The 13,746-nt window shown below is 46.0% G+C and overlaps 1 protein-coding gene across 1 annotated transcript; it reads right to left on the minus strand.

Moving 5' to 3' along the window:
• Positions 1-5,023: 5,023 nt before the first annotated feature.
• FAM170B (family with sequence similarity 170 member B) lies at positions 5,024-8,328 on the minus strand. The gene is made up of 2 exons (XM_017504676.2): positions 7,700-8,328; positions 5,024-6,230 (listed from the first exon to the last, which is right to left on the minus strand). Exon 2 carries the CDS (start codon positions 5,983-5,985, stop codon positions 5,488-5,490), a length of 498 nt encoding a protein of 165 aa, XP_017360165.2. The 5' UTR covers positions 5,986-6,230; positions 7,700-8,328; the 3' UTR covers positions 5,024-5,487.
• Positions 8,329-13,746: the final 5,418 nt, after the last annotated feature.

The raw sequence follows: 13,746 nt of genomic DNA on the forward strand, positions 1-13,746 counted from the left end.
CCATATATAACATGAGATCAGTTCTTCACTTTACAGCTAAACTATATGCCATTGTATGGATATACTAGATTTTGTTTATTCTTTCATCATTTGATAAACAGGTAGGTTGCTTTCACTTTCTGTATTAGGTGAATTATTTGTATTATGCATAATGTTGCTGTGAATATTCACGTACAAGTTCTTATGTGGACATACGTTTTCAATTCTCAGAATTTACACCTGTTTTTTTCCTAAAAGTTTTATAGTTTTAACTACTATGGTTAGGTCTTTTTTTTATTTTTAGGTTTTTTTTTAAATATATTGTGAGGTAGGGATTCAACTTCACCTTATTGCATACAGATATCCAGTTGTCTCAGCACAATTTGCTGAAAAGATTATTCCTTCCCCCATTAAATTATCTTGACATTCTTGAAAAATCAGCTGACTATAAGTGTACTGGTTTATTTGTGGCTGTTTTTAATATCTACTGAGATAAACATAAGATTTTTTTTCAATATGAAGCACTGTTAGAATTAATAATTTTTAACTCTCTTTAGTCAAGAGATGACTCAAATTCAGGTATGATGAAGTACTCTTTTTTTTTTTTTTTTTTTTTTTTTTTTGAGACAGAGTGTCACTCTGTTGCCCAGGCTGTGAGAGTGCATTGGCACAATTATGGCTCACTGCAGCCTCAATCTCCCGGGATCAAGTAATCTTCCACCTTAGTCTCCCAAGTAGCTGGAACTGCAGGCATGCACCACCATGCCTGGCTAATTTTTGCATTTTTTGTTTTTCGTAGAGATGGGGTTTTGCATTTCGCCTGGGATTTTCTCAGACTGCTAGGCTCAGGCAATCCACCTGCATTGGCTCCCAAAAAGCTGAGATTACAGATGTCAACTATGCCAGGCCAGTCATGGTGAGTTACTCTTTTTGTACTCTGCTAAATTCGATTAGCTATTATTTTGTGTTAATAAGTGAGACTGACATATTGCTTCCTTTTTTAGTGGCATCTTTTTCAGGCTTTGTTATGAGGTTTATGTAGGTTTTATAACATGAGCTCCATCTTCTATGATTTGAGAAAATAAAGAGTTTAAAGGAATTCATAATTTAAAATGTTTAAGGTCCCCTGACACCTCTGGAAGTAATTCCCTTACTCTTATCTGTGAGGTCTCAGGTATCTGAAAAATTATGTATCCAAACCACAAATGAATGCTTAACTCAGTTGTGTTTCAGTTATGATTTAAGAACAAGTCACTAACTTAAGAACAATGTTATTCTCTTCTCCCCCGTCCACGTCAGCTGAAGTTATCCTTTACATTAATAGTTTGCTTACCCGAGGTTGTTGTCATCTTTCATTTTTCCTGAACACTCATCATGTTTCCCTTGATCTGCAGCTGCTGCTACTTAATCTAAAGAAAATGCAGCCTGTGCAGTTGACATATTTGCTTTCCTAAATACCTTGCATCTGTCTTTACATTGAAGTTTGCATCTCCTTGTGATGGTTAGAACATAGGCTTGGAGCCAGGCTGGTGTACACCAGCCATATGACCTTTGCAGGGGGCTTTGCTTACACACCAACAATACACGGATAAAAATAGGACCCACCTCACTGGATCGTGGAGAGCATTACATGATTTAGTATTCATAAAGTGTTTTAAAATGATGCTTTGCCCTTAGAATACAGAATTTAGTACTTAAACACACTTGTCTCTGACAGGCTGAAATTTCAGAGCTTAGATATCAGGCCTCATTTCAATTCCCTCCCATATGATTTTTTTAAAATAAAACTATTCTCCTCGTTAGTACTCACTATTTCTGGATCAACAGCCTCCCCTTCTTTCACAGTGTCCTTTGTACTCTGTCTATGAAGCCCCCTCAAACACATATAGCTCTTCCAAGAAGAGTTTCATATAGCTGGAGCTCTTTTTTCTTCCTGCTGATCCTCAACCTCTTTTCACACCAAATTTAAAAGGTTTGTGGCCTCTGCTGCATCTTTAAAAGGCTGATGTCATCCCCATCGCTGATGTCCCTTTTAAGATGACTTCATGGCTTCATGCTACACGTGCACCAGTAGAAGAAATGCATCCCACATGAAGCCAGTGGAAAGCACCATGGCCTCAGCTCACCACACACAGGCAGATTACTACTCTGCTGAGCTCCATACCCTCACGACTAGCCCCCTTCTGAACGTATCTGTCTCAAGCTCAGCTTGTTCAAAAGTGGCTCTATCAGAGTCCCAAGCAAACCTTCTTCTTCATTGTCTGCAAATGGCACTGACATTTTGCCACCCAGAAAAAACCCTAGCAGTCATTCTGGATGCCTTCCTCTCACCATCCTCATCACACACCAGCCACACTTTATCAATCTTCTAAATTTCCCCTGAATTCACCCTGACACCCATACTTTACCTGGACCCCTTGTCACCATGCTGGCTCTCATCCACTCTTGACCCTTTTCGCCAGAGTGACCTTTACAAATGCAAATCTGACTTCGGATTTCTCCAGAGTGTCTTATAATTTTCAGGGTGGATGGTCAAGTTTCCTAATTTTGGCTCCAAAGCTCTTTGTGACTGTCTGTCTGCATGCAACAAGGAGCTCAGAGCTGCTCTTTTCAAGGCTGGTTTCTCCACGTCAGCTCAACCCCCTCTTTCCTGCTTCGCTCCTCTCCTTAGATTTCCCCATTTTCCACCTTATCTATCTCTTCCTTTCTATTGGATCATTTCCATTGGCATAAACTTGCTCTCTCCCCCATCTTTGTCCAGCTACATCCATTGTTGCCTTCCTTTCTAATAGACTTGCCTGCAGAGATGTCCAAGGCTTACCTCCAGCAGTTGCTTTCATGTCTGCTGCTGCCCAGTGTCCATCTGACCTCTGCCCTTCTCAGCTGCAGAGACTGCTCTCATCAGAACTGTCAGCAACCTCGTGCGTCAAATGATATACACCTTCTCCTCAGCTCACTCCAACTCTCCCTATCATTTGACACTGCTCACCACTCCTGAAAATTATCTTTTCTTATTTCTGTTGACTTTGAAGAAAATTCTTAAGAAATGCTCCTCACTTCATTCCTCCCTACTTCACAGGGCACACGCTAACTCTGCCAGCACCCTAGTTAGTGTCATCCATCCACTGTTGTGGCTTTTTAGTATGGTACCATTTATTTGTAGGTAACTTTCTCATTTACATTTCCAGTCTAGATTGAACTTCTAAATAACATGAACTTCCCACTCAACATCTCTGCTCAGATGTGCCATTAGCATTTAGAACTCACCGTGTCTCAATTGACCTCTATCACCCACCTCCCAGCACGTATGCCTGTATGTCTACAGGCAGACACATGCTGATATGCATGTCCAACACAGGCATGCATGCTCACACACAAACACACCTATACTGAAATCACCCTCCAAAGTTCCCCTTATCAGTTAATGCACAGCAACCCTCATTTGTTCTTCCTAGGAACTTGGGAGTCCACCATGACAAGCCCCTTTCTCCCACCCCTGCATGTACCCTTCCCCAAGGCCTTTGGATTCTATCCCTCAAATAAGTCTTGAAGGCACCACTCTTCTCCATCTTTGCTTGGGACAGCCTTTTCGAAGTCACCATCATTCCTGGCCTGGACTCTCTCAACAGCCTCCTAACTGATCTCTCCACTTCTCATTTGCTTCTTTTGCTACTATTCCAATCCATGTCCCATACATGATGGAGTGAGCTTTTAAAAACAGAAATCTGATCATGTCACTTCTTAAAACCATTCAAACTTAGAATGATGCATATGCTAAGACAGCGTGATTGGGAAAGGGCCCTCTGAAAAACAGATATTTAAGCTGCAGCCTCCAAGATGAGCAAGGGGGCAGCCAGAAGAAAGACAGACAAAGGTACATTCCACTTAGAGGGGACAGCAAGGGCAAAGGCCCTGAAGCATGAACATTTGAATCCTTTAAGAAAAGAAGGGGGCCCATGTGGTTGAAGCACAGTGAATGAGGCACAGAATGTTGAGAGATGGTGATGGAGAAGGTAGCAAAGGCCCGGCCATACAGGACCCTTTAGGTCATGAATTGGGAACTTTCATAATTGTTTTACATGCATGCCCTCAGGCCATAGGCTCCACAGAGCAGCATCCATGTCTGCCTGGTCCCCTTTGTTCATTTGTTCCCCATGTCCACTTCAGTCCCAGGCACATCTTTATGAGCTAAAGGAGAGACAAATGCCCCCAGCATTCCAGCCAGATCAGGTGGCTAGCAATTCCCCAAATATATCATGTCTGTTTCCTCTCCTAATGGTCTTGTTCTTTTCTAGTGGTGAGGTTCTCAACCAAGGGTGGTTTTGTCCCTGGGGAACATCTGTTAATGTCTGAAGACATTTGTGACTGTTACAACTGTGGGTCAGGGGATGCTGCTGTCAGAGCCGTGGGGCAGGGGATGCTGCTGTCAGAACCGTGGGGCAGGGGATGCTCCCGGCATCTGATGGGTAGAGGCCAAGGATGCCAGTAAACATCTTGCAGCAGATAGGACAGCCTCAGCAACAAATAATTCGCATGCAGGGTCAACAGTGCTGTTTGAGGAACCCTGGTCTAGCTTATTCTACCTTTCCTTTAAGCCCCTGGAAACATCGTGTTTTTTGGAAAGTTCTTCCTCCAGATCAAAAGCTTGAGCTTGGGCCCCCTCATCTAGGATCTTCATACTTTCTTGATAGGATTTATCCCCTTGTCTTCCAGTTGCCCATTCTAACTGTCTCTCACTGGAAGCATCAGAGGCTGGAATACATCTTCCATCAACATGTTGAACACACAGTGGACCACGATTAATTTTTCTTGAATGAATGCAGCCCCCTGAGACAGGGAGAAGGGTGAAGATGAATTTGGTGGCAATACTTAAAAATGTATAGTTGAGAGAGATCAACTCATAGATTGAAAGGACATCCCCAGCCTCCTGCTTTACCTTGATAAGCTGCCTGTCTCCAGGTGTCTGTGCTAGTTTGTAACCTACGGAAATGGCAACTTCCCATGTGTCCAATCTGACAGCATGGTTCACTCAATTAGTCACTGCATTCAATTTTGTGTTTAATCCCAATAACATAAAAGACATAGAACTAGGGCATATGACAGATCTGTAACAGTGAAAAACAAAGGGCTGAAGAGTCATTTGCAGTTGGCTGTCTCATGAGCCACAGCTACTTAGCAAGTGTGGACCTGCCTGATCCACTGGCAAAAATAGAAATTCCTCTGGCCATGCATTTGTGGGTTTCAGATGTTGTGCCCACCATCAGAAACACTCAGAGTCCTCTTGTGTGGGTTTGGGTTTTGAAATGGACCCCGGTGGAGATGCTGCGCTTAGGGCAGGAGGCAGGCTCTTTCCAGTCTCCCAGCCATTGGTGCTCTGCACTCCATGCCATTCCTTTCCCCCAGCCCTTGTCCTCTGTCCCTGACTGAGTGGGTCTGATCCTGCTGGCTAGAGAAGGAGCAGCCCGAGGCACTGGAGGTGAGGGCAGGGGTGGGCATCTCCCCTCTGGCTCACTGCTTCTCCTGCTGCTGTGCTGGGAGCATCTCTCCTCGGGGCCAGGAACATTCGCTGTTGTCTGAAGGGCTCTGCTCCTCCTCTGGCTGCTGGTCATGTGCTTGGCCCTGAGCCCACCTTCTCTCCAGCATCTCCTCAAAAAAGATCTGGCAGCTGAAGCCTTCCCGGATGCCATGTTGCACGTGCTCCAGCAGAACGTCCAGGGAGGGGAAGACCTGGCAGCAGGCCAGGCAGCACAGCCCATAGTCGGTGGTGACCAGCGAGTCCGGGGGCTCCCGCACCTCCTGCAGGCAACAATCCAGCAGCTCTGTGTCCTCAGGCTCAGGTCTGCAGTTGCTCTTGCAGGCCTCCAGGTCCCAATCCAGGTCGGTGTTGGAAGCCATCTCGAAGAAGGAGCCTTTCCTCCTCTGCCTCTTGATGAACTGGGCTTCATGGATTCGGGGCTTCCCGCGGATGGGCTGGAAGCCGGCCTTGGTCTCCCAGGCCACTGCCATGCCCCCCACGGTCTACACATGCATGTAGAAGGCACACACACTCTGCGGGGCAGCGTTGTCCTCGTTGCACATGCAGGAGCAGCACGACTGGTACTGGGAGTAGGACTGGTATTTGGAGGACTCTGAAGATGGGGAGCTGCTCCAGCCCAGCATCCCCAGGACCCTGGCAGCGAAGTAGAGGCCCTCCTCCCAGGGAATGGCAGGCCCCAGCCGCGGGTGGGGTGACTCTTCTTTCTGTATGGTCCCTGAGAAGCAGAAGGACATTGTCATCAGTGCCCCCAAAGAGATCAGTGTCACATCCAGGAGCCACAGACTCTGAAAGGGTACAGGCTCTGGGAGCTCTTGGGCAGACACCACTCCCCCTGCCCATTTCCTGATAAAATGGAGATGATGATAATGCCTGCTGAACAGGGTGTGGTAATGATTGAATAAAGTATGAATGCAGTCACCAAACCCTTGACTCAACTGAGAAAGACCATTAAATGGTGAGTAACAGAGTTATAGACACATTAAGGATAGGACGATAAAGATCAAATAATGTATTAATCACCAAAAACTTGACTAAAGCAAAGACCATCATCTGGGGAACAGGTAAGCAGACGGTGGTACATCATACAATGCAACCTATTATATACGTGAACTGCTGAGACGTGCAACATTCATTATGGATGAATCTTGAATGCGTTATGCTAAATACAAGAAGCCAAACGAAAGGCATGTGATCATGAGAGAATGTGAACAAAAAGAAAAAAAAAAGCCATGCATCGTATGATTCCATTCAGATGCCATTCTAGAAAAGGCAAATTTTTAGGAACAGAGAACAGGTCAGTGGTTGCCAAGAGCTGGGGATGGGGTGAGGGGAGACTGCCCATAAGGCACAAGGGGACTTGTAGGGTTTCTGAAAATGTTCTTTATCATGATTGTGTTGGTTGCTCCACAAATGTACATGTGTCAAAATTCTTCAAATTGTGCATTTAAAATTGCTGATGTCTGTGTGCATAAAAGACACCTCAATAAAGCCCATTTAAAAAACAACACATGCGAAGTGCCTTGGCCAGGCCACCCAGGCTCACAGTTCTCTTCAACATTTGTGACCTGTCTTCACCTTACGCAGGGGTCATCTCACCATCTCCTTCAACACTTGCTGTGTACCCCTCACCATGGAAGTGCTTGCCAAGTGTTAGCTCCTTTAAAATTCAAAACAACCCTAAGAAATTATATAGTTGGGATCCCCATTCAACAGAGTAGGAAACAGAGGCATGGAGTTTGAATAAGTGGTGGAGCCACTGGGCCCCCAGAGCGGGTGTGACACTTAGGTGCCGTCCACAGACTCGTCCCAGTGGTCTTCAAATTGATGTTCTAGATTAACGTTCATCAATTTATTATAAAGGAATTTTTTATTTTGCTCCTGAAATCACAGGATTAACATGTTAATTGTTTTCTCAAATACACATTAAAACAAATACATAATTATAAACATTTTATGTTTTCATCCTCGTATCCCCTGGAAACACCTTATGTACTCACAACAACAGCCTCAGTCATACCAAGCGTCCCATCAATATCAATTTCCTTTCTCTCGACAGGTATGTTTATGGTCAACACAACCCTTTGGTAACAGTAACAGGAGGCAACCTGGCAATGTCCCTTCCCATCGGGGCTTCCCCCCAGGGAGCACACGTGGCTGACCTTCCAGGCCTTTCTTTTGACCTACCTGGCCAGCATACTTCCACACTCTCCTCAGTGGACCCAGGGCTGGTCAAGCTGAGGGTGGTCCCATCAGTAGGTGACTGTTCTCCCCTGTGGTCCATGAAGTGACGTTTCATGACTTGAAATGAATGCACAGGGTCTTGGTGCTCCAGCTGTTTGGTGGGAGTTGGCTGGGCTGTACTGAAGCCCTCCAGCTGGCCCTAGCCAAAGTGGACAGTGAGCTCCCCATGGTGGCTAAGATGCTGGCTCTACTCTATGACCTCATCGATGGCACTGTTCTGTTCTGTGACCTGTGGGAGGGCAGAGACTGAACCTGGACACCAGGAGAGGCTTCCCAACCTGTTCTTATTTCCCTGTGGGATCTTTTCTCTCTTGTGTATGATCAGGGACACACACAAACGCAAAACGCTCATATTCTTCAATACTTAGACACACATAAAAACACAAACACATAAGCACAGAGGCACTTGTACACACTTAAGCATGCATGGAACCACGGTCTTAGTCCACTTGTGTGGCTACAAAGGGATACCTGAGGCTGGGAGATTCATAAAAGAAAGAAGTATATTGCGCTCATGTTTCTGGAGCCTGTACGTGAAGCATAGTGCCAGCATCTGCTTCTGGTGAGGGCCTCAGGGAGCTTCCATTCTTGGTAGATGGAGAAGGGGAGCAGGTATGTTTAGATCACATGGGTGAGAGAGGAAGGAGGAGAGAGTAGAGGAGGTGACAGGCTCTTTTCAACAGCCAGTTCTTATGGAACTAAGAGTAAGAATCCATTACCACAAGGATGGCACTGAGCCCTTCATGAGGGATTTGTCCCCGTGACCCAAACATCTCCCACTAGGCCAACCTCTCACATTGGATATCAAATTTCTATGTGAGATTTGTTGGGGACACATGTCCAAACTATGTCATTCACATACAAAGAAACATATACGATCACTCAGACATACATATACACTGGAACACACATGACACACACAGTAACATAAATATATGTATGTGTGTTCACAGACACACATACATAACAGGCTCACACATACAAATTCACTCACATATTTACTTAACCACACACACATACATGCATACAAACTCATGCCAGATTAATTAACCATACATAGGCTCACTTACATACAGTCATCACCCAACATCGAATAGCCCTGCTTTCCAATGTGGGAAATGTCTCCTTCTCTCCCCTATCCCAAGTCCCCACGCTGACCTTGTCCAAGCACCTCAACCCTCCACAACCCCACCCCTCCCCTCTCCTCTACGCACTCCTTGCTCAGTTTCTGTGACTCTAGGCACCTCGCTGCTTCCCGGACATGCCAGGCATCTTCCCCTCCCAGGCTCTGGGCTCTCGCACTTGCTCTTCCTTGTTTCTGTTCCAGGCTCTCCCCTAGGTTCCTGTGTGTCTCCCTCCCCTGCCAGTCTCCTCTGAAACCTCACCCGGTCAGAGGAGCCTGTTCGGCACCCCCAGGAGACTAGCCTTCTTTGGCCCCACATCTCTCTGTCACCTTAGCCTGCTTTATTTTTTCATGATAGCATTTACCACCCTAGACTGTATATAATGTCTCTGTATGTCATAGGTTTACCTGTATCTGTCTTGTCCTCCTTTGATTTAAGCTTAGGAGGATGGAGACTTCTTTCATTCTTTCACCTCATTATACCCGTAGTGTCTAGAATAATGTTTGACATATTAACAAGCACTCGAGAAATAATGAGTCAACAGCTGATGAGCACGTTGGGCTGACAAAGGTGTCACTCCCTCTGGGAGCTGCCTCCTCTGTGCTCCCTGGACCTCTGCATCTCCAGGGTAGCTGGTTCTCTCCCACCAGGACTCTAGGAATTGCCTCTTCCTTCTCCACTTGCACAAACCACGCTTCAGCCTCAATCAGCCTGATACAATGTCCACCTGCCATCTCTCTGCTCCGTGATACTCTGACACTTCACTCATTTCCTCCACGCTTCTTACCACTTCCCTCTGTGGCTAAACTCTTCCCACCCTTGGTCAGTCTCATCAACTCTATTCCTTTGAATCCCAAATACTAAACGGTTCAAATAGGTGATGGACTGAAAATAATCTCAATATTCCACTAGCAACACCAGCATCCCACACACACCCAGCACCGAGGAATATCCTCCTCTCCAGAATTTGAGGCCACTGTGTGAAGGAAGACACCATGGTGCTCTACTGAACCATGACAGTCACACTTGAACTAAACAGGAGACTATGTCCCATGGCTAAAAGAGGAAACAGTGTAAGTGCATCCTTTCTTAACAAATAAATACAGAGACTTGCCTTACAAAAACAAGAGGGGGCGGCCAGGACAGAAAATAAGTAGGTCAATGGGGGATGGAAGGCAGTTCAGAAAGACATGACATCATGAAGAATTGCTGAGGGGTAAAGTAAACAGCAAGTCTGGGAGGAAAGGAGACTCAGCCAACAAACGATACAGAAAAATTTATTTGGTATTTTTTTGAATCAACTTTGGTCTCACTTCATGTAAAACAATTAAGGATATTTTCATAATGGTTCAGAGCTTATGTTTTAATGAAAAATGTGTAGAAAGAAAATATGTTAACATTTGTAATTACAGGGTGGTTTTTCTCAACTTAAACAATATTAATCTTCACAAGTGTTGAGAACCTTTGTCATCATTTCTAATTTCAGTGCTTTAAAAAAACTCAGTTTTAATTTGTATTCCTCTGCTTTTCAGTGGAACTGGGAAAACAAATAAACAAAAAACAGCAAATGAGCAAGCAGTTTCCAGGGGAAGAAATGCAGATGGTTGATAAACATACGGGAAGATATGGAGTCTTACGGTAATAAGGGAGCTACAACTTAAAAATGTGTGATATACAGTACAGCATTTTTCACCCATGAGATAGGCAAGAGTTAAAAAAAAAATGGACAAAACCCAGTAGGGCATAAGGAAATGAACACTTTTATTCTCTATTGGAACAGTGTACCTCACCTTTCTCAAAAAGTTTGGTGGTACCCATTAAAATTAAAAGTAGACGTGTGCTTTCTAAGCAGTTTACTATCATTTCTTCCTAGGGAACCGTCACATTATGTGCTATGTGCATCAAATAGCACCTAGAGAAATATTTTTTGCAGCCTTGTGTATAATAGAAATAAAAACAGGAGACATTCCTGAGATCCATCAAATGAATAAATTACAACATAACCAAACTGTGGAATACTACACCACAAGAAAAAGAAGGAGATCTATACATACTGATGAGTGTTTCACGTTAAATGAGAATACAAGATACAAGGAATATATAGATGACCCCATTAACGTAAAAGTTAAACACACACCCTCAAACCACCTACGAAATTCTACATTGTCTATGTATCAAAAGGCACAGAGGAGATCTGAAAATAATCACACCCAAGAGAAAACAATGTTGACCTCAAGAAAGAGGCGAAAGATTAGAAGGGGCTGCGCAAGAATGAATTTCCCAAAGATGGCCGCAACAATCTATATCACAACCCACATCCTCTTCTGATAGCATGACAGGGTCCCTCTTCCTGAACTGGGGTGGATTCGGTAACTGCCTCAATCAAAACAGAATGCACAAGAGTGATGTTTTATGACTGTCAGCGCCAGGCCATAAAAGATGTGACTTCCTCCTGGTTCTATCTCTCCTCTCCTTTGGACTCAGCCGCTATGTTGTAAGGAAGCTTAGGCCACATGAAGAGGTCACATAGATGCGTTCCAGGCAGCAGCCACAGCAGAGGCCTCAATCAACCACCATACATGTGTGTAAAGGTGCCTTCAGATAATTTTGCTTCTCAGATGTCAAGTCTTCCAGCTGGGGTCCAAGACATCACAGGGCAGAGTCAAGCCTTCCCCTCTGTACACTGCTCGACTTCCCCACCCACAGAAAAAGTGAGCATAAGAAAAGGTGTTTTACACACTAGGTTCTGGAGCAATTTGTTACAAGCCATGGTAATTCAATGCACTTTGATTTTCCCTGTAATGTTTAAATATGTTCTAGTAAGCTAGCTCGTTGACCAGCATCTGTGCTCTGTGCATCTTCCTGGCCCAGTCAGAGAAACCTGGGGTCTGGGCAAGCCCTGTGTTTTTCCCAGGACAGCCTGGGAGGATGGTTTCCATCCTCACCCCATAGGAAATGACTTACTAGGTTGCAATGTTTATATACAGTTACTCTTGTAAAGACAAAAGCTTTACAGTGTGGGGCCCAAACAATGTTTTCCAAAGTCTCTTGGGTCAGGTTCTTCTTTCCCCAGAATCTGTACACGTTCTTCCCAAACCTCTCAAAAACCCTGTACTGTGAACCCTTCTTAGAGATAGGGAGCTTGGTGATTCAGAGGGAGTTGATGAGCTGCGAGTGGGAGAGCTGGGGGAGAAGGGTATTCCATCTCAGGCCTGGGGGCAGGGCTGCATGTCCAGGTTTTCCTGATGTTTCCCGTGGGCTACTTTTGGGACTACTTTGGAGTGAAGCCCTTCCAATGATGAGCGATTTTCCTCCTCACTCACGTGGCCTCTGGGCTGCTTCCGTCTATGGGAAGAGCCTCTGCCCTAGCCGCTCTGCTTGCATGCAGATGCTCAGCTGAGACCACCCACACAGGGCTCCCCTCATACCCCTGCAGCTCTCCAGTGGGATTTCCAGCCTTGCCAGGAAGCTCCGCGCCTCACTGCTGCAGCCAACAGAGCTGGTGTGCAAACCTCCAAAAGGACCAACGCAGCACTTTCTTGGAGCTCTGACTCCTGGCCAGCTCATTGCACACATTGCATGAGAGCCCTAAACCTTATCCAAGAGGCCTGGAATATTTTCTAGTCTTAACTTTTCTTCCAAAACCTACTCTTCTCAGCCTCTGTTTTTCCCAGCCAAGGAGGCTAACAGGAAACAAAGCGGCCACAGCACAGCAGGAAGCAGAGAGGCCGCGTCTCTCTTCACTTCTAATTCCAAAGCTTGGCTTGAGCCCCGATCTGGGATGTGGGGAGAATCACATCATTCATTCCAGGGTCCATGGGAGTCCAGAAATAGCCTGTCCACTCAGCCAAGGGGTGGTGCTTCGGTGTTGATCGTGGCATTTCTGTGGCTAGAGCCACCGTGTAAAAGTGTTGCAAGTGGGCAGCACTCCTGCTCCTGTCTCCACACCGAAAGTGGGGCCCCTCCAGGAGGGCAGGTGCCTTGCCATCCTCCCAAAGTTCTCCTATTCTCAGGTTTAACACTGGAGGGAGGGAGAAGTGGGAAGTTGCCTGGACGCTGCATGGCAGGTTTGCATGGAGTGGGCTTGGTGGTGTTCAGAGTGGGAATTTTTCCCAGTGAAGGTCAGTCCTCAGGATTTAAGGATGACCTCATTCTGTTTGGGCTGCAGAGAAAGTGCCAAAAGCTATCAGACAAACTGAGAAGTGGAGTAGGGAAGTGCCATCTTTTGAGTTCATTTTCTGTTGCTTCTTGTAGCTATTTTAAAAGAAGTGAGCCAGTGGACCACAGAAGGCTCAGCTCAGCCACAGGGAAATGTAATCCTCAGCTCGCCCAAGCAAATGGGAAAGGAAGTTTTGCTTTTGTTTTTCTTTCGACATAACAGGCTGCTCCTTTGGCAGTTTGTTTGGCGCTGACTCGGGTTTTGGCCTTCACCTCAGGGTGCTCACAGAGATAGCCTAAGCCTTCCTTCTCATCAGGGACCCAGGAGGGGGCCGGTCCTTGGGGCTGGGTCCTCAGGCGTGGCATGGCTGTGCTCCAGGACTCAGAGCCCCACCTGGCCCAGCGCCTGCGGCATTTTGGTCAGCTCTGGCCCAGAGGAGTGCTGTGAATGTTCAACAAGGTTGCTGGATGTAGAAGTATCTTCTTCCCACCCACGCTTCCTTGGAAGGGCGGTTTCAGCTTGGGGGAGGACTTCTTTCTGGATGCCATGCGCATGACCCAGGAACCCAGGGTCCCGCAGAATCCCAGCACCAGCCATGTCCTGTGTGTGTTCTTGGAGAGCCACGGTGGGAGCTCTAGGGAAAGGGGTCTTCTCTCTCTCTGCGTCCAAAATGGGCTGCCCACTGGCCATGCTAGACACAGCCCTCA

The sequence above is a fragment of the Cebus imitator genome, unplaced genomic scaffold, assembly GCF_001604975.1.
Source record: "Cebus imitator isolate Cc_AM_T3 unplaced genomic scaffold, Cebus_imitator-1.0 Scaffold326, whole genome shotgun sequence".
In the NCBI taxonomy this organism is placed as follows: Eukaryota; Metazoa; Chordata; class Mammalia; order Primates; family Cebidae; genus Cebus; species Cebus imitator.